The sequence below is a fragment of the Peromyscus maniculatus genome, chromosome 6, assembly GCF_049852395.1.
Source record: "Peromyscus maniculatus bairdii isolate BWxNUB_F1_BW_parent chromosome 6, HU_Pman_BW_mat_3.1, whole genome shotgun sequence".
Classification (NCBI taxonomy): Eukaryota; Metazoa; Chordata; class Mammalia; order Rodentia; family Cricetidae; genus Peromyscus; species Peromyscus maniculatus.
The window spans coordinates 9,815,968-9,841,576 of record NC_134857.1 but is presented as its reverse complement, the minus strand read 5'-3'; the positions used below and the strand labels follow the sequence as shown (position 1 = coordinate 9,841,576).

The 25,609-nt window shown below is 39.4% G+C and overlaps 1 protein-coding gene across 13 annotated transcripts in view; it reads left to right on the top strand.

Annotated features, from left to right (window-relative positions):
• The window catches only part of Mecom (MDS1 and EVI1 complex locus), a 562,596-nt gene that overhangs the window by 483,737 nt on the left and 53,250 nt on the right, over positions 1–25,609 (top strand). For 11 of the 13 annotated variants that reach the window (XM_042278915.2, XM_042278917.2, XM_076573900.1 and 8 more), the window contains exon 3: positions 20,002–20,136. In XM_042278915.2, the coding sequence (XP_042134849.1) occupies positions 20,002–20,136 (135 nt within the window). Of the gene's footprint in view, positions 1–16,771; positions 17,354–20,001; positions 20,137–25,609 lie in introns of those variants that run through there. The other 2 variants (XM_076573904.1, XM_076573902.1) reach the window with 2 other exon arrangements.

Below are 25,609 nucleotides of genomic sequence, written 5' to 3'. Positions count from 1 at the left end.
AAAATGTAGACTAATTGCAAACTTCTCATATTCTAAAGATGTTGAGACAGTCTGGTAGAGTGGCAACATTTAGTTGTACCAAATTTCCTCTCGTTATTGAAGTTAATCAGCTTTACTGCTTTGCTTTGTTGTTCTTAACGAGATTCCCTACTCTACTAGAATGAGCTCTTGCATTAGCAGGGTCGGAGTGTGGACTGCCCGTGGAACAATGGAGTAGTTCCGTTCTCATAACAATCTGAGAGCTGAATTATTAGGTGCTTTCCAATGCGCATCTGTCTATACACACTATCCCAGGTCTTCCCCAAATCTATGCAGCGTCAGAAGATGGTCCTCAAATGATTCTCACTTTGACATCTACTTTCTGAACCAAAGACCTTGCTGGTTGACTGTTATGTTGACAAAACTCTTTGTCAAGACATTTCTCATGGAACATGGCTAAACTAGGAATGTGATAGAAGACCACTGCCTTGTCTCCAGGTGCAGACCTCAAGCGGCTCTTCATGATAGAAGCCTTGCAAGGTTGGAAACAGTGTACATAATCAGATAAGGAAGCAGAGAGCAAGGCAGACATCTGAACAACGGAGGAAAACTCCAAATCCAATGACCTTCCCTGGGCTGTGAGACACAATTATGGTTGAAGGACAGAATGTTAAAATTAAATTTCATTGTGTGTATTACCATCCATATTTGGGCATAAATTCACAGCTGCAAGTGATTTTTTTTGCCTTTTTTATTCTTATGTGTTTTATAAAAATACAGGTGTGCAATAAGGATAAGTGATACAGATTTTAGGTGACTTATGAAAACCTTAGGAGATGAGGCTTTCACCTAAAAGAAGCACTGCTCTCCTCATTGAGCCCAGAATTTCTCTTTGTATATGTCCTTTTTAAATGCTATAATTAAAATACATTTAATCAATGAGTGAGTAATTGAAAAACTGGTGTAATGCCACAGACCAAGCTAGGGTACAAATTAGTTCTTGCTTTGATTATGACCAAGCCTTGGCAGATCCGGCATACTTACTGGCCGACATTTAATTAATAGAGCGTAGACTTTCCTCATGTCTCAGGAGTCCATTTTGGTTTTGAAAAGGCCTCTAGAAGTATTGCTTTGTTAATTTAATATATATCATTAAACTGGGGCTTGGGGTTCACCCTAAGGGTCCCTGAAGTCAGCAATTGACTCACGGTGACCAGAAATGGCAGTTTTCAGTTACCAGGATGACAACACTTTTGGCATCTTAGTAAGCCAGCCTGTCAGGTTGCTATGTCTTGATGTAGTGTAGACTTGCAGTAAAGGAAAAATAAAACAGTACATACTGTAGTAAGATTGGCCAGAGATGGTATATAAGTACACGCTAGCATTTGAGAGGTGGAGCAGGGAGATTAGATGTTTAAGGCCAGCTCTGAGTTCTTAGGAACCTCAAGGACATTCTAGGCTACAGGAGTCCCTGTTTCAAACAAACAAACAACAAACACTTCGTGTGACTTAGGACAAATTGCTTACATAGTCTTGTTGTGTTATAGTAAACACCTAATGGCCTGTCCATGAGTTATTAAACCAAATTGTACATCCGTGTTGGACATAGAGAAGGCACTGGTTAAATGCTTGCTGTCTTCTTCCTTCAGCTATTTCTCTGCTGCCTGTTTGACTGCCCAGTATCACTGGCTCTGCCTCCATACCATTACCACATTGTTGCCAGTGAAGTTTTTAAGATGAGAATTTGGCAAGGATTATATCTGATTTCCTTCTGGGATAAATGAGTACATTAGTGAAACAAACAAGACCAACTTAGGTTACAAATAAAATATTCAATTACTTTCTAAGAAAAATGAGCAGATGGCATTTGCTTATGTTTTTTTTTTCTCCTAATCACATAATTTTAAAAGGAGTTAAATACATGGGAAAAATTAGACATTTCTTTAGATATTATGCTTATGTTGTCCTGTGGTCTTTGCTTTTGTTATTATTACTGTTAAAATGAAGTAAATATAGCATATATGTAATGTTTTGAGTTAATAAACCAAATAGGAAGACCTATTATCTACAATTAATGTTTTCAGTTTGTTTACAAATTATTTTGACTGAATATGTGTGAAGTATGTTAGTAATTTTTAGAATAAAGATTAACTTCTGAATGTGCCTTATATTTCCCCCAATTATCTTTTGATATTACTTTAATTAATGTTGAGAAATTCGCCAAGGATAGGGTACAAAATCATGTGAGACTTTAGTATCTACCAGGAAATGAGTGTATCTAGAACATGCACATTAATGCACATGGATCTGCGTGCACCACTGCACTTTGCGGCTTATCAGACTCACATGGGAAAGAAAACCATGCTTAGATTTATCAAAACAATTAAACACAGAAGATACTCCAGACCTAGTCTACAGACTCTCCTTTCCTACTTTCTCCAGTTTGGAGTGAGAGCAGGGCTGACTTTGGCCCTGAAGCCTTCCCGGCCAAGCCAGCCTTTACCCATCTCTCTCCTATCTTAAATTCTGTAACCAATCGAGCCACTTAATTTAGTTCTTAATAGCACTATCTGCTGTCCCTTCTCTACTTATATCAGTCAGGTGGAGCTCAACATCGGGGGCAATGGTCTACATTCATGGTGTGATTCCCTATGGTTTCAAAACCTTCTCCTGAAACATGCTTAGTTCACTCGTTTTCAACCTGTAAGTTGAGATAAAGTGGTGGAGAGAGTAAGGCGGCTGTTGGAGAAATATCCCAGAGTTATTCCAAAGACCATGAGTCCACGTAAAATTGTGTTCATGCTTACTTGTTTCCAGGAGCATGTACAGTTGAACAGATTAGAAAAATACCTTCAAAGAATTAAGACCTTTGAATTTGTAATGTGTCTCTGATAATGTTGCATTCAAATCATGTTATCTACTCATATGGATAATATGTCTATTAGAACTCTATCTTGGTTAAAAACATTATTTGAGACAATTTATATACTCAAAGTTGCTGAGTGCAGTGTGGTTGCTTGTAAAAAAAGGGTTATGATCACCATAAGGAATGTTAGTGAATAGCTAGGTGAAATGATGTGTGGTAATCCCTGGACATATTTTCATGCAACTGTGACAACCCCTTTGAGAACCTGGGAAATAATGACAATGGTCACATTATGGCAAGTGGTTAAAGTACCAGGAGATGCCTTGCTCTCATGGGCAAGCAGCAAGGCTGCCATCTTAGGGGTATGGGAAGATGAGAAAAAGAGAAATCGCCAATATTATTTTTGTTCCTGATGTGGTTATACTGCCTTTTGTTTCCAGCTTTGGGGGGCTCCTGGTAAACAGCAAATCAGACTACATCTGTATTCCATGAGCAACATCCCAGCCATTACATATACAATGACAAAAATTAGTCTGAATTTGCAAATCAGCTTATCTCTAATTTGGCACAGTTCACAGCTCATGATCTACTACTCAGAGGTTCCCAGAAATCTTTTTATTGTGTTTTCTCTCTGAAACTTTTGGTGTATGTTTGTTTGTTTTTTGATTTTCCAAGACTGGGTTTCTCTGTGTAGCTCTGACTGACCGGGAACTTTATCCATAGACCAGGCTGACCTTGAACACAGAGTCCTACCTGCCTCTGCCTCCTGATTGCTGGGATTAAAGGTGTGCACCACCACTGCCCGGTCCACTCTGAACTTATGATCACTGTCAATTTTTTTAAATCCCACATGGCCTAATTTCCAGTTGGTGTTAGAAAGCCTTTCATATTTTGGTCTTATCAAGGCATGTTCCCTGATGTTCGAGCACCTTGTAGCTCCTGGGACGCTCTTATGAGTCTACTGAATGATGGCTTGTGAGTAGAGCCGGAGAAGTAACGATGGCTAGATGGCAGTGTAAACTCTGCTCTGAAGCGATAGCTGGCAGTCAATCCAGGCCAGACTCCTTTAGACCCAAGTCTCTTTTGCTGTGTACAAGGATGCCACAGCTTAGGGGCCATCACCATCTTAGTGGTATCTCCTCAGAAGTGGTAATGGCTCACCAACATGCTTCTTTTTTGACAATCAGTTGACTACAGGGTATAGCTTATAACAATGGATTTTTCTCTTGGACTTTGCAGTTCCTTGTAGGCAGGAGCTTAAAGGATCAATTATCAGCACCTATTCAGTGCCAAATTATTCATCAAGACATTGAAGATTCCTGGTAAATGATTATGGAACAAAGTGAACAAAGCTGGGTTACACATTGAATTCATGACGTGATCTTACTGTAACATGATGGCATCCCAACCAACAGAGCGAGTTTATACATTCAAGGCTCAGTGCCTTCTCTGGATCTCCTGGATTTACACAGTGTCACATTTTGTGTAGCCTTCTCTCCTTTTCAGTGTATCATCTTTTGTCTTGTCTTCCACTATGAAATTTTATAACTATCAGTAGTCAACATCCAATGTTGACAAAATGGAGAGCTCATATTGGTTTTCTGTTAAAGGTTTGGTTCTTAAAGCCTGTATCAATTATGGTAGAATTAGGAAGATTCCAATGTTTAATCTGTCATTGTGGCACATGTCTCTAAACCTAGCACTTGGAAATTGTAGGCAGATAGGTCAGGGGTTCAAGGTTATCCTCTTTATATAGCTAGCCTGTGCTACATGTAACCTTGTCTCCAAAGGAAGAAAATGATTACTATTTTTCTTCTTGTGTTTCATTTTACCTATTTAGAAAATTTGTTTCTAAAAGATAGTTTGCTTGTTTTTCTCCCATTGGGATAAGGATCCCTGACTTGGCTAATGGCCATTTTGGTGAATTTCCATTCTATCTCTTGTTTAAACTATTCCTTGCTGTCTTGGTGTATTTCCATTTATTTTTCTCAGAAACAAACCACTGCCTGGGTGAGCAGCAAATAAATGAGGAAGAAAAATAGTTTCTCTCGTGTGATATAAGGATGTACACATAAAATAATAAAGCATGGGGGGCATTTGTGAAGATAACTCTGTTCTCAAGGTAGCATCCTATTATAATGGATGCTCAGTAGATCCCCATGTGCTAGCCACTGAGGTCAGTCCTGTGCATAGCTTATCTCATATAATCCTCTCAACAGAAATATACGACATCTTTCAGTATTAATTTATCTTCACTTTACAGAGGAAGAAACAAACAAAACCAACATGCTATCTTTTTGCACATGCCCCTCACCTAGCACGCAATGAGGCAGATAACCATGGCAAGCCATTTTAGATTCTGTAGTGTTAGTCTCTTGTATTTGGTGTCTTTCCCTGCTTCATAGAGTCTCCTCTGGACCAGGTATTATACTGAGCATCTTATATAGATTATCTTAATTGTTTCATTACAGGAACTTCTGACGACATCGATGCATTACTACAGTGTTAGAGGTAGTGAGAAGGAGGCTCAAAATTTTTTTTTCTTAAAATCACCTAAGTAGAGGCAGACTGGGAGGCCCCAGCATCAGGAAGATGAGGCATAGCAGGACCTGGGCAAGAGGCTGATTTGTCGTGAGCCCACGGGTTTCCAGCTTCCAGAGAGGAAGTTTGTAGTCTTCAGAAGTCCAGGAGAAAGATCATCTTACCACAGTATGTGACAGCTTATCACACCCAGTCTATTTCTTTCCTGTTACAGGCCAAAGGGGGCAGGAAGTTTGTGAAAACAAACTTGTAATTACATCTAGGTGTATATGAATGACAGAGTCCAGTACCAATAGTATTCTCTGGACCATACAAAAAATGTCCCTGGTAGAGATGACAAATTAGAAAGGAGCTGATTTTCTCTAAACAGTGTGCAATGGGTGTGTTCTTTGGTGACTCGTTTCTTAAGAAACCCTCAGCTTGGATTTGTACAACTGTCTTTAAAGTGTTCTCTCTCCCCCTCTCCCCTCCCCCTTCCTCTTCTTTCTTTAACCCTAATACACATTTAAAAATCTACATTAAAACTTTTTATAGGTGCTATAGGGGTGTCTCAGCAATTAAGAATGCCTCTTACTCTTGCAGAGGACGTACGTTCGGTTCCCAGCATCCACTTGGCAGCTTAGAACTATCTGCAAGTTAAAGCAGATCTTGTCCTTTTTTCTGATCTGCCCAGGTTCATGTATGCAGATGGTACAAATACACACACACACACACACACACACACACACACACACACACACACACAAACACACACACACACGAAATAAATTTTAAAAATAGGTTCTTGGTCTGCTACATATAGTATTGATCCTAATTATTTAACTTGTCACTATTATTCAAAATTTTCAAATTGAATTCAAATTCAGATAATTACATCTTTCTGATGCATTATTTTGTGCAACGAACAAGTCTCTTTTCTTCTCTCCATTTCCATTCACAGTTTATAATAGTTAAATTTTATTAAGTTGAGTGTGTTCATGTTGTTACCCCACTGTCTTTGACAAAATATATTATATGAAGACTTTCAATAGAGTTTTGGAAATATTTTAGCATCCAGTACCAAAGATGTAAGTACAGAAAATGAATAACATTTCTGAAGAGACAACAGCATATTTTTCAAGTTATATGACTGAGGTACCTAGTGAATTATTAAAGTTTGGTTCATTAACAATCTGGGGCGATGAATGACCTCGAGCAGGATGGAGGCAGTGAGCAGGGATAGAAAACTGAGTAAGGGATGATACAATCTGACTCAAAGGCAGGAGTCACTGGAGTTTTCCCATTCTAGGCTCTTGGTTTGAGGCTTTCCATGTTACAGCCTTTCATTAGCAGATGAGTAGGTCCATATCTCATGGGGAGGGACTCATGTGAGTTGGGGTGGGGGAATTTCTTCTTTTAAGTATTTTCATACATGCCCCTGTGGCTTTCCCTTCTCAAATGGTGAAACACCAGATGGGAAAAGGCTGGGAGTTTTTGTTCTAGTCAAGAACTAGAGACAGAACACAAATGAATTTGGGCTCTTCATGATGCAACTGACCAGTATTTAATTCCGAAACTTGCAGACAGGCTACAGTCAGAGTTTATTTGACACTGAAGAATCAATGCTACGTAATTTACAGAACAATCTTTTGATGCCTGCATTTTTCAATAACACCAAGATTTCTCTGCTACTTTAAGGACTTTAGTGACAGTTTGACCTTGAACTGTATGTATCATAAAATGTCACACATTAAATAGATTATAAGCCATCCTTTCCTGACTCTATAGAGATTTTATTTAGAATGTCTGGCTGCAGCCGCAGATATGATAAAATGGAATTTTTTGGATTATCAATATAGAAGGAACACAACTATTTTATTACATCATAGAACTGAAAATATAATTGAGTCCTAACTGTTTAACAGGTATAATTGGCAGAGCAATCTCCCCCTATCTTTTGTAGCCTCAAAACTGCTACATGTCTAAGGCTAATCTTTGAAGCCTTATGTTCCTACTCCCACTCTCCATGTGCTGGGATGACAGTTGTACAGCACCCTTCCATCATCCACTTCCTCTTGCTTTAGTGCATGTCTCTGTAGTTGGAGTTCAGTATTTTCAATAGGTTATAAGTTAATCGCAGCAGTTAATGCTCTAGGCAAAGAGATTGTGTGGTCACTCATAGGGAGTTCTGATTTTCAGTGCACTGTGTTACTTCATCTTTAACCACATTAATTCATCCAGGTTTGTGGTTCATCTACAGATCAGATTCCTCTAATTTTGTGTGCCATCTGATTTAATGTCCACTTAGTTTAGTAGCTAGACAGCCACAAGTAGGCTCAACACATGACTCCAATGTCAAAAGTTCAATAGAAAGAATCTCCACATTTAATTCAGGCTTCTGTAGCTGGAGATGGTCTTGATGCTCAATCATAAAAAAAACCTAAACAATGTAAAACATTATGTGTAAATATGCTCATGGTAAAATTTATGTTTCAGAAAGACTTTTAATGGAAAATAATAGGAATGAATGATTTGATTATGAAATAATATTGTATACATTCCTTCAGAAGTTTCTCATACCATATACTCAAATACAATTCTGAGTTTGCAGGTAGAGGACTAATTGGCCAGAGTTTACAGATGATAACTTAGTTTCTTTGTGAAAGACCTTCCAAATGTTTTTAGTTAAATAAAAAATAATTGAAGCTTTATTTTGTCTTATTTATGATGTTTTGGTCAAAAGTTAGAGTCAGTTAATAGAAAAGTATGTATGGGAACATTCATGCTTTATTGAAATAGATACAAAATAATTTAAATAGTTGTTTGCAAAACCTGAGCCCACCTCAGGTGGTTCAGTGGAAAGATAAAGAGGCTTTTGTGTATGTTTAAATATATTCCATGATACACAATACAATCAAATATACTTTTAACTAAAAGACATGTATTTTTAGTCTTTCACAAAGCACTTACTATTGCTCTTCACTGGGATGCTTCAAGAAGCAGCAATGTTTACTTCAATTAACCCCAGAATGCCTGTCGTCAGTAAAGGATGCCCGTGAGTAATTACTTTTCAGGACATGCTGGTGAGAAGGATCTTTCTTGGCATCAGACAGGTTACAAAACCTGGACAATCACAGAGTACCCCTTAAGAATGTGCTTTCTGACCAGTGTGTGCTTTCATAGTGAGTACTGTAAGAATTTCAGAGAGTTTAGAAGATGCTGTGTGAGTTTGATAAACAGAGCTATTATTTCATGTACTCCATCTATTACTGTAGTTCCTGAATGCTAGGACTGTCAGAGACAAGAGAAGGGGCCATAGGAGCCCAGGTAAAGGGCCAAGGGTGGGAACCCATATGCCCAGTTGTTAGCTATAGCTGACCAGCTGTGTAGAGAAAACACAGGAAATGAGCCTGGAAGACCAACTGGATGTCAAGTTGCAGAGGACATTGCATTTGGGACCAGCTTTTACTTTCCAACAAATTGTGGTCTATTGGAGGTTTTATTTTTGTCTTTCTTTTCTTTTATCAATTTGTACCTTTTGCTTTTGGTAAAGTGGTGCATTATTATAGCTTTGTTGTTTCAGAAAGAAGAGCTATTGGTGTAAACATGCCATAGAAATTTAGGCTTGTACTGACGAGTTCCACTAGGACTATTTGCATGGTAAGGAGGAGGAAGAATTAAATACTTTAACAGGTAACAGAGCCAATGACTGGTCACTAAGGGAAAAGGGCTAGAAAGTTTGTCAAGGTCCAGCATCTGGGCCTAATGAAAAGGCAGAGGGCTAACACAGAAATGACTTTGTCAGAGAAAGTGGCAAAATGGCCAGCATATTATTCCAGAGAGGCAACACTGGAAGAAATTCTTATGTGGCTGAGTCTACAAACAATTCATTATGTATGTCAGCTGATTCCTTCAGGGCAGCAGCATCAACCAACCAAGTTTCCTTAAGTGCTAAATATTTCCCCATGGTCTATCGTAATTACGTCACTCTCACAAAGACATACAAACATGGTTTAGTTATTATGAGAAGATGCCATTGAAGGTACCAGTGTGAGTAAACCCATCCTTCAAACCCACTATAAACAGAGCTGGCTGTAATCCAGGAGAGAAGCACAGTGAAGGAGGAATGCTTTGAACCCAGCTGATGCCAGTCAGTAGGCATACAAGGAAGAAAGGCTGGTGGTGAAGGCTAGATAAAAGTTAACCTGAGGTCACCAAGGTTCCAGGCAGAGTGGCATGGAGTGACAATAATTACATCAGTGATATCAACAGTAGTAGCCATTTTTGTATGGATCAAATCTATGTTCCATGCAAAATTCTGTTGTTTACATTTGCTACTTCATATGATTCCCCCAAATTGGGATGGATTTGCATTACAAGGTACAGCAAAAGTTTGGGGAGTGGAGTCTGAACAATTAAAAGCATGGAAACTAGTGAAGGATGAGTTGGAGGCTGAAGATCTGTGAGGAAACCATTGCAGCAATTCACACTGGAGGCCCCAGGCACCCTAACTTGGCATTCAAACCCACAAATACATGTTTAGTACTTGTTTCAGCCTCAATCAAGGCAATAAGGGGTAAATTGTACCCAATCCCCATCTGCCTGGCATCTGAAGCCCACCTGAGGACATTGTAAGGGATGCCTTTTCTGACCTGAGTGTTGGCCTGAAGCGTGTGTGTGTGTGTGTGTGTGTGTGCCTTTGTGGGTCCTAGTACACCTTTGTTTATAGGCTCTCTTGCTGATTAGCAGGGAACACAGTGTGTGGGACAGCAGGAGCTCAGCTGCATGCCAGACATGAACAGATACCTTCCAGGGAAACACAGTTTGAGAGAGAAAAAACTTTTTTTTCTTAAAATTCTTCTCTTCCAAGGTTAGGGTAAGAATTGGGGCAACTGACATCAGAATGGAACAGAGGATTAAAAAATACATAATCACATTTCGTCGTTCCCCAGGGTGTGAGCCAGACTAGGCTCCGAGTTATGCATGCATGCGTGTTTACTCTAGCCTGTTACACAGACACTGTGGAACTCACTTATTTTGACCTGTTCCCATGGACTCAGAGCCACTCACACTCACATTACTCAATTTATTTTCCCAACACTCTCATTATGCTGATATTATGAAACTTGCATAGAAATCAACTCAAAGGTTAAGTGCCTTACCCAGAGGGGCACAGGGGGAGTGAGGCGAGGCATGCCTCCCAACTCACTTTCCCCACAAGATCAGGAGGCCGAGAGCACTTCTGAGTGGGTTTCTACAGCCCAAGGGAAGGCATCAACCCTGGAGTTACTGCACACTGTGCTGAACACTGCCTTGAAAGGCTGAATTAATTAAAATGAATAAAATAATGAAAAATCAAATCCTTACTGAGTTGAGGTTACTTCCAAACACATTTGCTGCTTGAGTTCTGCTCCAAAATAGAAAGAAGGAAAGACTTGGCTTTTTGAGAATAGCCATGGTTAGTTATTCTCTAGAAATTGAAGATGCTCATAAAATGTCCTGAGTGCTATAAAAAATGCCTATTTCTTATTGACACAGGTGTGTGTCATATGTGTTGCAAATCTTTGTTTCCTAGTCTTAGTGAATATATATTGGTTCATCATGTTATTTTCTTGAATGCATTCACACCAGACAGACAGAGAAGAGAAAAATAAGGCTATTTATGTGCTCCACTACAATTTTGCTATATTTTATTAAATTGTTTATCATAAAGTTTTCACGAAAATTTTAGATGAAGCCTTTTGTTGATATGTTTTAACCACTGCGCACAATAGCTCAGGAAATAGATCAAAATAGCCAGCGAAAAATATGTTAAATATGGCAGCTGGAGTTTGGGAAATAAATCTTTGAGTATAATAATTTATTCACTTGAGCTGTTGTTTCAGCAAAGCATTTCATCTTAGTTGCAAAATAGTTGCTATTCATTACTAAATATGCTTAAAAATCGAAGCAGAAAGATGGATTTCATTCTGTCAAGATATCATAGAAAAATACTCAGGTGTTAAAGTCGGGGGCTCTTTGGAGAAAACTGACCAGATAGGGACTTTGGCTGTGTGGTTAATTAATAGGAAGGGTAGTTAGGGGCCAGTTCAGGGGTAACTTTGCATCAGAGTTAAGGAGGACTTCACGCTGTAGGGACAATAACGGAGTGCTAATTCTGAACGCACACAGTACTGTCCTACAAAGACATCAAGATGTGCAGGAAATCAACCCTCCTGCAGTCCTGGCAAGCCAGACTGACCCCGGCAAATGAAAATAATCAAAAGTAATTAGAAGCGTGCTGGACGACTCCTCGGAGAGCCGAGCAGGAGAGTAAACACGCCTGAATCCTGGAGCCACTGCAAAGGCCCACGTCTGAGCTGTTAGGTGCCCTGACCTTGTCCACATAAAGATGTGATTTATGAAGTGCAGGGCACAGCAGCAGGGCTTCTGTCTTCTCCTGGAGAACCAAATTACTGAGGCGGAGATTAACATGCTTTCAGTCGGGCCCATTTCCAGACCAAGGGAAATTTTTTATTTACCTTTTTTCCCCTTTAATTTCCTTTCTTTCTTTCTTTCTTTCTTTCTTTCTTTCTTTCTTTCTTTCTTTCTTTCTTTCTTTCTTTCTTTCTTTCTTTCTTCCTTCCTTCCTTCCTTCCTTCCTTCCTTCCTTCCTTCCTTCCTTCTTTCCTTCCTTCCTTCCGAACTTCATCAATAGATTTAAGAAAAGAAAAAAATAAATAAAAAGGAAGAAAGGCAAGTGTTCCTCAGAAATGACCCAGTATCTCTCTCCCAAGCAGTGATGATAGGGGTCAGAACCTTTGTGCATACAGCTTGGCACTGGGCTGGGCAGACTTGCAAGTCTGCCTACCAGCATCTCAGAATTCAACTTCAAGTTCAAGCTTGTGACATACTTCCCTGATTAAGCAGTATAAATAATTAAAATCAAATGGAGCATTTATCACAGCCAATCCTATGGCTTTCTGATCTAGTTTTTGCACAGAGCATTATATTTTACTCAAATCTTCTCACTGAATGAAAAGATTTAAATAGAGTGAGGGTGGTGAGAACTTGGAGCACTCAGAGGGGAGAGATATTGGGTGATATATTTGTATAGGGACCAATGGGACATCCCTGGAGTCCTGAAGTCCTACTTAGATTATTCTTGTCTGTGTCTCACTTAAGCTCAAGTCTGACCGTGTCCCACATACCACTGTGCTATAGAAAAGGAAACATTGATTTTCTTTTAAACACACATCAATATCTATACACAAAGCTAATTTAATTAGCAAGCAGTTATTGTTCAGCCAAACGTCAATTTCTCAGATTATTTCATGCTTCCTGACATGAACTGTATGAAGCAGGATTTCATGGGCAGTCTGTGAATGAGACTGCATGTGAGAAACCCCCAAACCTGTATTTGCACAGTGTTAGGAGGAAAAAAAAGTCAAGCTTGGAGTTCGGTGGCTGCTTAGCCACCCCAAGAACCCAGAGCTGCAGAATTAAAAGGACTGTACTTAGGGCTAAAGCTATAAAGTGCCTTCCTCTATAAACTCAAAACATAATGTCAGGGTGAATGCGAACCTACTTTATTAACTTTATGGTATTGAAAACTGCCAGCAAGTTGTCTTGTTTTTAAATACCGTCCTCTGCAGAGTGTTACAGGGCCGTTTGTCCACAGGAAGCCATTAAAAGTGGACAGTGCAGTCATTTCATCTGGCTTTGGGGGGACTGCTTTTCTTTCTTTTAATGATGTGCTGGCATGTACCATGCCCATAGGGTCTCCATTAGCTGGACTCTTACTTCTGGGACAACCATGAAGTTTAGGGCTTAAAAGAGGCATAGGTTTACAGTCCTGTGGGGATCACTTGAATACTGGGGCACTAACTTATTACTGTTTTAACTAATATATTGACTTATTTTAAATAAACAGTTCTACAATGAAGGCAGAACCCATGGCCTTATTGGAAATCTTTGGGCTTTTTAAAGATTCTGCCATCCCTGTAGCCTGGGGAGGAAGGAAAAGGCTCGAGGAGGGTTTATACGCTTTCAAACCAGGAAGAAAACACATTAACCTCTCCCACCCCAGCCCTGCCATCAACCAAAGTGGAATCTTTATAACTCCTAGAAAATCTGCCTGCTCCTGCTCAAACCTCAGACTTTCCAATGTCGTCTTCTTGGTAAACAACAATTAAGAAGATAAAGAAGTGTGTCGTGACTCCTACTGAAAAGCATTTTAAAAGTATGATTCTTTAAAAAAAAAAGAAAAAACATTTCTGATGAACTACTTTTTTCCCAGAGCCATATATTTGTCAAAGCTCCCCCTCATTCTATCCCCTTGATATTTAGATCATATGTCCTGATACATGCTTGCAAATTAAAGCTGGTTTGAGATTATAGTAAAACCATTATTTTTAATAGCCCATTGCAAGTGCGGTGCTAAGCCCTGCAGAACACGCATGTTCCTGATTACTGCAGAGCAGAAAGCAGCTTTTGCAGTGGCTTAATTTGTACCTGGTAACTACTGTAAGCAGACTTCTCTAGAAATCCCAAGGAATAAGGGGTGTTGGTGGTGGTATTTGGCTCCTTGTATTTATTTATTGTTTTAGAAACCTCCCGACTGTAAGCGAGCTTATGGGGGAAAAAGCAAGCTCCTTGCAAAACCCTGGCCCTCTACCCTTGTCTGGGCCTGTGTTTCCTCGGATGGGGTAGATCTACTAATGGAAGAGCAACGTGCTAGAGGGCGGGGCTCATCATTATTGCAGGGTTATGTCAAGAAAAGGTAGGATGGCTATCCTAATGTGAAGTTATTTCTTTATAAGCAAAAGAAAGGTGGGGGGGAGGTTAATCATGAATCTAGTGTTTTGCCTTCTTTGCCCAGATCATTGTATTGATACCTTTAAATTCTTACAGTTTATTCAGTGTACGAGAGTGATAATGACGACAGCAATATTAATATTATTTAGTATGAAACAAATATTAAAACAATAGTGGTGATGCTAGAATGAATCCTCTCCGTCTCTAGACACATCTCGCATGGTCTCAGGGAGGAAGTTAAGGTTGTGTTTGGAGAAGGGACTTTCAGAAGTAGGAAGATCCTCCATTCAGGCAGTGTTGCAGGGCCAGTGCTCCTGTGACCTGGAGGATGCGACTAGCAGGCTGGAGCTTGGTGGGTTCACCTGGGTTGCTGAGGCTGCAGGCGCCGTGCTTTATTTCGGGATACATCGCCACCTACCGGCCTCCTGCCGTACCTGCAAGGATCCCATCCAGACCCATCGCCCTGCCTCCCACATCAGAAGCTAATACAAGGGGAAAAAACTCAAAGGGAGGCTTTTCCCCTGGAATGTGAATTTAGTCAGGACCTGTCACTGATTCCCCAGGACCTTTGTCTCATCGCCAACGTTTCCTGCTGTTCAGAGAGGCTTTGAAAAGGTTTAGTCGGTGGGTGCTGCAGGGCCGGGGCAGGGTGCGGTAGGTCAGGAATGGTCTGGGGCACTGAGCACCCAGACCCCTTATCAAGCCCAAGTGTCTGAAGCAATCAGTTCCCCAGATTACTTGTATTTAATACACAATGCATCATAAAACAAATCTCTCATCCTGACAGGAAGAAAATAGAACAGCTCATAGCTCCAGCTAGTCCAATTTATGGCTAAATTAAAAAAAAAAAAAAAAAAAAAAAAAAAGCTCCAACAATGGGCAAGTTGAGGAAGGGCTGGCGATCAATGCAGGGAGGCCAGGGCTCCTCAAGGTTCTCAGGCCAGGCTCTATGGGAAGATCTGACCGCTTCGGTTATTTACAAAGGATTTTTTCCTGTCTTACCTACCACTGCTGTGAGATTTTCCCCTCAAACAATGGCCATTATCTGAAATAACAGTTCAATGTCACAGATAACAGGCCACCCAAATGAATTAGTCACCACCTCTTGTCATTTATTGTCACCCACATCCTTGTCTTCTGTTACTATTTTTGTTTTTCGATCAGCATTTTGGGGAAAATAAAGATCTAGATTTTCACACTAACTTGCACTTGGGGAAAACAAAAAAGTGGGTGGCACTTGTGAGACCTGGTGTGTAGATAAAAGTTTAATGTTAGCACATTGTAAGCCTGCCGGCTGGCTCCACCTATCCTAGGTAATTGCCCCTAGACCTGAGCACTTTACTTAACTCTCCATTGTTGAGTTGGGAATAAATTGGATTCCGGGCTTTGGGATTTAGCTCAGGGGTAGATCTTTTGCCTAGCAAGGGTGGAGCTCTGTGTCCGCTCCTTTCTTGGTGGGTGGGGGAGCTGAATTTTTCTATTTGCTTTTATTAATGGAGTTTTCTCATCAAGCATTTATTTCCAATTAAACTGTGGTTTAACAAAATTTACCCAAATTTGTCTACAAATAAACACGTGGATTCTTACATTTTGCCATCCATTCTCCAGATTCTCTCATCCAGTGTCATGTCTGCATTGTATTGATAGAAACTGTCCAACCTTAAAAAGTTATCTAACGTGTAAAATATGAATCACTAAAAGCAAGCGCTTGTATAATTCTACTTTGGAGCAGTCGTGTAGCAAAAATAATAGCAAAAATTCGTGGGGCAGTCTTCAATCTACTAATCCCATAGCACTCTATTTGGAAGAGATACATGCAAATCATATTTTAGATTTTAAGCTTTGTTCTTATGTGGGGGGAAAAACGATATAAAAATGTAGCGCACTTTTCTGCTGACCTGACTATAAAAACTAAGGGAATAAATTTAAGTACAAAATTAAATTAAAAATTATTTTAAATATGCTTAACTGAAAACTGAAATGTCTGTCAGCTTTCACTCTTGAAGCTGCTGTCTTGAGACTTTTAGTGTGGGCCAGTGTCTCTTTATCCAAGAGTTACCCAGGCTCCCTCCAGCGCTTCCAAACTACCAGCTGCCTGGGGAGCCACCCTCACACCCCTGAAAGCAATTCTCCACCCCACCCCATCCCTCCCATCCCCCACCCAACTCTCTCTCTCTCTCTCTCTCTCTCTCTCTCTCTCTCTCTCTCTCTCTCTCTCTCTCTCTCTCTCACACACACACACACACACACACACACACACACACACACACACACGTGCTCAGGACATCAAAACCAAAGAGATTTCCTTGGGGAAACAAATCCTGCGTGGAGAAATCTCCCCATTGGTTGTTTATCCGCAGAAATCTACATGTTTCAGGGGATGGTGCATCCATAATCAGTCTGTCCCTATAGGACTTGGGTCTTGGCGACCTTTTTGTGACCTCTCCCGCCAGAGGAGGCTGCTGTCACTTTAAAAATTTACTGAAAGAGGAGCCCGTCGTCTGGCTTCCGACCACTCTGGAGATAGCTCCCTTTCTCCCTCGCCCCGGTTTCTTTCTGGATGGCCGAGCAGATCCCCTTTAAAGAGACAGTTCATGAAATAGAAACCCTGCGGCTGGGCGCGGAGTGGCTAAAGGGGACGAGCGGGTGAGGGTCTGGACCCGAGCGGGCTCTGGGAGGATCTGGGGGCCGTCCTGGCCTGGCAGGCCCCCACCTTCGCATGCTCTCCTTCTGCGGGTCTTGCCCCTGGAGCTGGGAGAGAGGAGTGGAAGAAGTTTTAGTAGGTTTCAGATAACTTTCATTACACATCGGGCTGATAAGAGCAAGAGAAAGTGAGGAAAGAGGGAGGTGGTGAGAACAGAAGGAATAGCTGCGAGCTCCTTTAGGAAGGGGGTAAAAAACCAAATACACCAAACCCGGGTCATTTCTGGTCTTAAAACACTGTTGGCGGACAATAAACCCGAAACGCGTGGTCCCGGCGAACAGCTCCCAGGGAACGACAAACTTATCAGACACCCATTTGGAAGGCGAGACACGAGGCTTTTATTTTTTTATTTTTTAATGTCTCCAAACGTTGCCGGGTGTTCTTTGAAAAGATTTTCCTACACGAGTGCCGGGTGCTGCTGATTTTATTTTGCTTAATTCTGCTGTGATTGCTTTTGATTGCTGAGTTGAGGCCGTAGAAATCGGAAGGTAAGCGAACTCACTTTAAAAAGTCTTGGCTGTGGGCAGGGTGTCGCTGGGGACGGCGTCTGCGTCCGGGTCTGCTTTGAGGTCCCCTGTCCCCGGAGCGTCGCCGCTCGCCCGGCTCCGCCGCCTCGGGTGGGTCTGCCCGGCTGGCTGCCGCCTTCTCCCTTCTCGGCTCTCGCGTCCTCCTTCCCCTCCCTCCCACGGTCTGTCGGTCAGGTTCGGGGACGCAGAAGGTGGGGTTGCCAAAAATCAGAATTCCTGGCACCAGCCAAGCGACTTTGGAAGTGGCTTTCGGCGGAGTCCCACCTTGCCAAGTAACAGCTTCGCTAGCCAACAGCGTGTGTGCTACCTCAAGAAAGTCACATTCGGTCCCTTTGGCTGCAGGCTGGGATTTTTTCCCCCTTTTCGTTGGTATTTTTTTTTCCTTTCTTTTCTTCTTCTTCTTTTTTTATTTGAAAGGGCCTTTCTCTCAAGTCTCCCTAAAGGAATTATTAAATTTTGAAGCTTAACAGCTTTTGAAAACACAGGACTGTGTTAGATGGGATGAGAGAAGATGCGTTATTTATTGTATCCAGATTTCCGAGGAGATTGAGACATTTGGGCACAAATGAAGTCCTGGTAGCAAATCAAAAGTGAATAAGTCGCCAGGGGTGAAGACAGTTAGGCGGCCTTGGGGCAGGCATACTGAGAGTAAGGAGCTCAGTATGTTGGTGAAACCTTTGAATAATCGTGTAACATTATGTTAAAAAAAAGACATTCTTTGAAAATGAATTTTAAAAAATTAGTCTCGCTGTTGACAGAGGCAGTGGCAGGGATATTAACGCTGAATAAAATTACACCTATAATTTTATGTGCACTGTATGTAATCTTTAATTCTCTACCTCTGCTGGAGCTGAGGGAGTAGATGCTTCTTGACTTATTAAAAAGTTTTCCACGTCTTTCTGCAGGATGAAATGAGACCAGTGTAGCATTTCAGTGGCTTCCCCGATTTCCTTTATTAAATATTTCTCTGGTGTGTCAGTTGACATGCCTCCCCACCCCTTTTCTTCTTAGTCAAGAAAACAAACAACACACCCTAAATCAGAATAAATTAGCAGACAAAATATAATCCCACTTAAAAAAGAAAAACAAACTTTAAAACATTATTTATCTTTTCCGTGTCTGGGAAGGGGAGAAATGTCAATGCCATTGGAGTTGTTCAGACTTGAGAGTCGAAGAAGTGCCTTAAAGTTTGTGATTTTATAAACAATGTATTTGTTAAAATTTGTCCTCCATAGAAAGGGTATTTAACTCTTTGTTACTGTAGCAAGATGGAGGGGAGGGGAAGGAGCAATTACTGTCCTTCTTTTAGGTTACCATTTCTTCTTTTTTAAATCCTGGGAGGACTTACTGCCCTTCAATGGCCCCATGGTCAAGGGCTTATTCAGAGTGCTTTAGACTGGCATGCTCAGAAGTGAGTTCTGGAAGTTTATGGTGAGTTAATGACTTGAATCTGCAAGTGAGTGATCATCGGAGTTCTATGCAAAACTGTTTTTGGTCCATATAGGAAGGGTTTGATGTTGATTTCCAGGCAGGTATAGTAGGAACAGAGTTCAAGGGCTATTTAATTCATTAATTCTCATCCTAGAATATGTTTAGTCTGGAGCAGAAGACGCCCTCACCATTTGCATTAACTGATTGATATAGCATTGCCAGCCCCTAGTTATTCACATGAGGTCAGTGACTCCATAGCTTTTAATATTGATGCTTAACAAGTTATTGAGGTTAATGACTCAGAAAAGGCTTGATCTGAGGGTATGAAACCTTAAAATTAAAAGCTTCCCATCTCAATTTAGATTTCGCAAGTGTCCTGAGTAATATTAACATTTAGTAGAGGCCAAACACAAATCTTCAGAAAATGATAAAACACAGCCATAAGGTAATTCTGGCAACATGTGATGACATCTAATAATTTTGTACCTACCTGCAAACCACCTTGTTATTTTGTTTACCAGACATAGTATGTAAACATGTATTGACATGGGTTAACTAAACCTTAGGTTGTCATACTTTGCATTTATATACATGTATATATATATATAATTTTTATTTGTGTTTTTTTTAGCTTGGTCAGAAGCATATAGAGACAATTTTTTAAACTGAGTATAATTTTATGGTGAGGAAATGCAAACTAATAAAATAAATTTAATATTATTTAGATGAAAGTTTTTAATTGAATTTAAATGAAAAAAATGTAAAGGCCCTCACCTAGATGAGGCTATGCAGACCTACAATATTGACAGCTGAATTATCCAAACCTAAATATTGAATGTTTAGTTTAGAAATAGTATATTGCACATGGTGTTCTATATGACTTTTCTGTAAAAACACAATGAATAAAATTAAGTCATTGGGTTTACTTGTGGATAAAAAAGAAGCAAGCTTGTTTTGAAAATAATTAATCAGTTTTTGTGATAAGTTAAAATTGCTTTATGTCTTTTGTAAAAGCAGCATAACTTATGTCTCCTTTAAAAAAAAGTGTGCTTTCTGACCTTTTTCTTGTAAAGACTCAAAGGAAGAATACGCATTTCCATGAAGTATTTTCAAAGGACTGACTACTTTGAGCAATGGGCCGCTATGGCAATTTATTGTTCCCATCTTCTTCCTTCCAGATCTTAGATGAGTTTTGCAATGTGAAGTTCTGCATAGATGCCAGTCAACCAGATGTAGGAAGCTGGCTCAAGTACATCAGATTCGCTGGCTGCTATGATCAGCACAACCTTGTTGCATGCCAGATAAATGATCAGGTACGTTGTAAAGATTTTCTTGTCTTTCTTTGAGAACACTAAAATATCAGTGAAGCCTAAAGAATAAAAATAACAGTGAGCTGCAAAAGACCCATGTAGCCTGATGGTTAATATAGCAGAAGCTAACATACAAACACAAGATACAGAACTAAGACATTTTTAGGATTGCCTTTTTTCACTGATGTTTTCTTTGGGTGATCTGTTCATGATGTCTTAACATTATTATCAATGCTTCAGTTATTGTAGTGTGACTGAGTGACTTCGAAAGTAGGTACTTGATACTTACTGTTACATTTTTCTTTTATCATCCTAATATGTACATTCATACAAACGATAGACAATTTGAGAATTATCCAAATTTGCAAATGATATATTTGAAATGTTATATAGTTTTATTTAAAAGAGTGGATAGATATTATGCATGTCTTTGGTGCAGGCTTGTCTGATTATGCATTATAAAGTGCATAATTATGTTGAATTTCCTAAATCAACATTAAAATGAGAATTTTTTACTCTTCGACTAATCAAAATACTCTTCTTTTATGTAAAGTAAAAGTTTGAAGTAGTCATTATTGGAGATCATTTTGTGACTTTATGGAAGACTAAGAAGTGAGACTGACGTCAAGAAAAGTGACCATGAAATAAAGGTCACAGGATTATCATGGAGCTGATTTTGCGCTTAATAAAATGAATGAGTCCTGCAACATTGTCTAAAAGTGCCTAAAGAATGAGCAGTTTATCCAGTTGACTTTTTTTTTTTCTTACAAACACCACTGGGTTAAAATTTAATTGTATCGCAGGCATATATTTCTTTTAATGCCATGATGACTTAAATGTGTTTCCAAGACCATGTTGAAATGATTGCTTGGCAGATGTACTACATCAAGAAAATGAAAAGTTAAAATTTGATGGTTCCAATTGAAAGCTGTTAAATAAAGCCAGTGCCATCAGCCTAAGACTCCCAGTCATCATTAGGAGATTATTCTTTGGCATTTCACCAGCTCCCAAATCATTTTTTTTCCTGGCTAAACTAAACATAAGGTAGTAAGTTGTAAAATTATGTTTAAATGGGAATCATTTAAATCTTTAGCATAATCAAAAATAATAAACTAATCAATTGGGTTTTCTCTTTGCTGTAAAAAAAACAAAGTGTTATTGACAAATGAAAATATTATTAAATTAGCTATTGATTTCAAGCAGAACATATCCCAAGTCTGTCCTAGGAGTTATTGTCTCCAGCAGCAGCAAACATTTTTTGAGCATCTACTGTTATAGATGGGGGAAATGAATAGGCCTTATAATGGGGTAAACAGTTTGTGTAATGCTTCCTAACAAGGAAACCCTGGGACCTCAAAAGACCCTTTCAAGATGAAATAATATAATTATATCTTAATGATTATTTGCTGTTCATATTTACTGGCAATAGACATATATCAGTATTTATCTAAAATTATTGTATGATGAGTGAAAAGATGATTCAATAATTCTTGCTGCTAATTCAAGGCCACTTGTGGCCAATTTTGCATTTAATTTTTATTTCTGATGTTTTATAACAAGTAAACCTCTTCTTGCAAAACTTGGTTGCATTTAGAGGGACAATCCTGTGGTTTCTAATTGTGTGTAAATCAGGTTGCTCATTATAGTTGGCATTTGTAATTTTTCCAATTAGTTGAAAGTACACATTTTATAGGCATTGTTTCCAGAGAAAACATATCCATCTTTTTAACAATCTTCATTATTTAACTGAATAAACAGAGAAAAGAATTTAGAAAGGCATAGAACACCATTATTAGATATGTATTTACCATTTCCTTAAATATTAATTCAAAACTTCTATATTACACTAGCCAAACTTAAGATGGTAATACAATGAACGCATATCAAATAACATAGTTTTGAAACTGATATTGTGTGGTCAAGTAGGTTCATCTATAAACTTGAGAAAAAAGTCAAAGATAAAAGATGTCTGTGGTAGGTATGTCTCTGTAGAGTAAGCATTATACTTATAGCCCGGTTAACAGGACACAAGAAGACAGACACCTTAATAGCCTGTATCTGTATGTTATAAACATATTCATCTGTAAGTTCATATTTAGTTCCAGAAAGACCATTTAGATGAGCATCTCTGGATAGCTTTGAAATGTAAATGTTGGACCAGGTGCAAAGATACAGAGCTGACAACAGAGACCCTCCAGATGTGATTTTCTATCCTCTTTTCCATGTCAGGATCTGTCAAATGGTAACTAGGCACAGCTCATCTTATTATAAACACACCCATCACTGGAGATTCCATTTACTATCTAGACACTGAGAAAATCCCTGCATTAGGGGTAATTGTTAAATTAGTGACATCAGCTTACCTGTACAGCACAAACCTGTAGTATTCTAGAATAAATCATAAACATGCTCTTCTTTGCTCTGATTCTTAGAAGGACTTTAAGCTATTAACAGAATGTTGATGGCATAACAGGTAATATGGTAGGTTCTGAAAAGAAATAATTTCAGGTAAATCTTTTAGCTGTGACCTAGTTCTGGTGATGTTTGAGTCAGCAAACAAAGAAAGCAATGATTACCCTGAACAAATGACGAATGTGTGCATCATAGTCTATTTTGCTGAAGACATATATTCAAAAACTTTCTAGTGTTTAAGTTAAAGTTTAATAAATTTAAATCAGCTTCATAACAATGTGGAAGGAGAAAAATCTACAAAATATAATAACTATGCTTGCTAAGATTCTGAAGTTTGGTAGTAGGGGCTGTCAAAACATGTGTCCTGGACAAAACCCACGTTGGCCTTGTTTGATTGGTAGATTTTGTTTTTTAAGTAATAGTAATAACTAATACAATCTGATTTATGTCATAAAATAGAGACAGGGATCACGAAATGAACCATTTCCTTCTACTTTTCTATAAGCACTTTTATCTCAGGTGATTTTCCTTGATTTAAACTTTTTAACAGCTTCACGTGTGCGTGCCTGTGTGCGTGCATGCATACATGTTTGTTTGTGTGTGTGTGTGTGTGTGTGTGTGTGTGTGCACGAGTGCGTGTGCGTTTGTGTAACTTTATTTCAGATATTTCATACCAGAATGAGCTTTGAAAATGTAGCTTTCTTTTTTGACACTATTGCCTAGAAAGACTCAGGTCTTATGACTTTAGATGTCTTTTTCATTTCATGTTCTCAAAATTATTGCTGTGATGTTGGGAGGGGGCAGAAATTCTGGGCATGCTGGCATTGCTGCTGAAACATAATTTCTAAGTAGCTCCAAGTCTGACTGATGTTGTATTCCCCAACTGAAAGTACTGAGTTAACTGTAGTAATTTATCTTTATAAAGGAAGGCCATGCCAAAGACACTAGGACTGAGACCCCAATCACAGACAAGTCATAGCATAGTACAGCCATTCAAACACCCAAACTTCCTGATCTTGGGTGTCTTGATTACTTTCCCTACATTCCTTAAAGTTTGTGTTCAATACTACATAGCTTTACTGCTGACACCCAGCACCGAGCCGGGAATTTTTCATTCCTAGCAACAGACAATACATAGATGCATTAGATAGCTTGGGTGGCTTACAAGGAGCAGCAACTGGTTCTGAGTGGTAGGGCAGGGCAGGAGCAAAGGCAGAAAGCTGGATACTGGGAGTTGTCCCAAGGGGACCAAGCATGAGCTTTATCAGCTATTCAGAGGCTTCATTTCTATCGAGAAACACCCACCCCCACATATTTAAAGTCAAATAGTCCAGACATCTGAATGATTTGCTGAGGCTTTTAAATTTTCTTGTTATTTTTATATCTTTCTTTTGAAGTCTTACATATTGTTTCCTTTTATAAACCAGTTTGATTGGTGGATGTAGCACATTTCTTTAGAACTGCTCTGACCCTACTTTTGCATCTCCCTTTGGCCCCTCTTAAGCTTACCTGTCTATATTAATTACCTCAAATCAAAGGCCAACATACCTACAGGGTGTCTATGATCCTCACGCAATGCTTGCTCACATCATTGATTATATTCACAAGTTTTGTGGACTTATGGAATAGTCTTTACTCCAAAGCATCTTTAGAGTAAAACTCTTAATTGTAACGAGGGAGTTTAAGCTCAGTTCATGTAGGTTGACCTTTGATGAAAACCAATTCCATCTTTGTATAATGGTAATCGGAATGATCTTGGTATATTTTGTGGGATAATTGATGTGTGTGTGAGTATTAATACTCGGCATCATGGAAAGGAACACAGTCATTTGAATCCTGTCCTGCCCTCATATGGTCTTTAAATGGAGGAAAGACCTCAGAAAGCCAGGACATTATTAATCTTGTCATTTACACAAAGTGATAAGTACTTTCATTTTTAAACAGGCCCCTGACAGCTGGTATTTAGTAAGTAGAACCAGGGAAGTCTACTGTTGCCTCTGAATCAAAAGAAATACTTCGATAAGAGATTACCTAATGCCTGATGTCCATTCTGAAGCAACGAGATAGAGAAGAACGTATGCGCCACAGAGAATACGAAGTCAGAATTCACTTAGGGGACCCTGCCAGCGCCCTAGTGGTTAATGAATGGCAGCAAGACTCCGCAGTGTTTTCGGTTGGAATGGGCATTGTTCTCATTTGTGCTTTACCTTATAAACTTTTAACTGCTTCCAGGACGATCATGGTTGATTTGGCACACCCGCTTCCACTCTGCTCAGGCTCATATGAGTGATGCTATCAGCTCTGTGACACCAGAACAGTGTTGTTATTGCAAGCTTATTATGGGCTCAATTATTAACTTATTTTCTTTGGCCTTTTACTGAGGAGGGGAAAAATCCACTTTCCTTCAACATTCACTTAATACATATGGTGCAAAAACAGCAAGGCAAATCAACTCTGAGCACAGAAAATGGGGAGCTCTTTAACCTCGCCCCACTTTGTAAAAAATGTTTGCCTTCACTGTCAGGTAATTTGTTAATTTCTCTTCCTTTACAAGGATTTCTGTTCGTGTTTTGTATGCCTTCTTTTGATGTTAAAGTTATTATTGGCTTTGGGCATTTTCTTTGCTCTGCTTTTAAGTCAAGTCCTACTTTTATACCAAAGTTATACTCTGCTATTTTAAGATGAATGCCAGCTGGCAGTACCTAGGGACCAGCTCTGTATGCAGTGTTCAGGCTGACTCTGGGGGATGCTATCTGTCTGATAAGTTGCTTCCTTTACACCATGATGAAACTGCCTCAGACATAGTTTGCTGTTTGATATTTGCATGAGAAAAGAAGTCCCGCCTTCCTTCCCCATGTATTATGCTTGGGACATGTTGGTGGTGTAACATATACAGATTTTTTTTTTTAGTTAACATTCTCAGACCCTGTGCCTTGAAAAGCATGACCTAAATATTACACTCACATTTAAGTTGAAAACAGTGACCTGATATATCACATGCACATTTTCAATAATCAGTGTTTGCCCATAGACATCATTTTTTATTCAGGAAGAGCTCAAAACA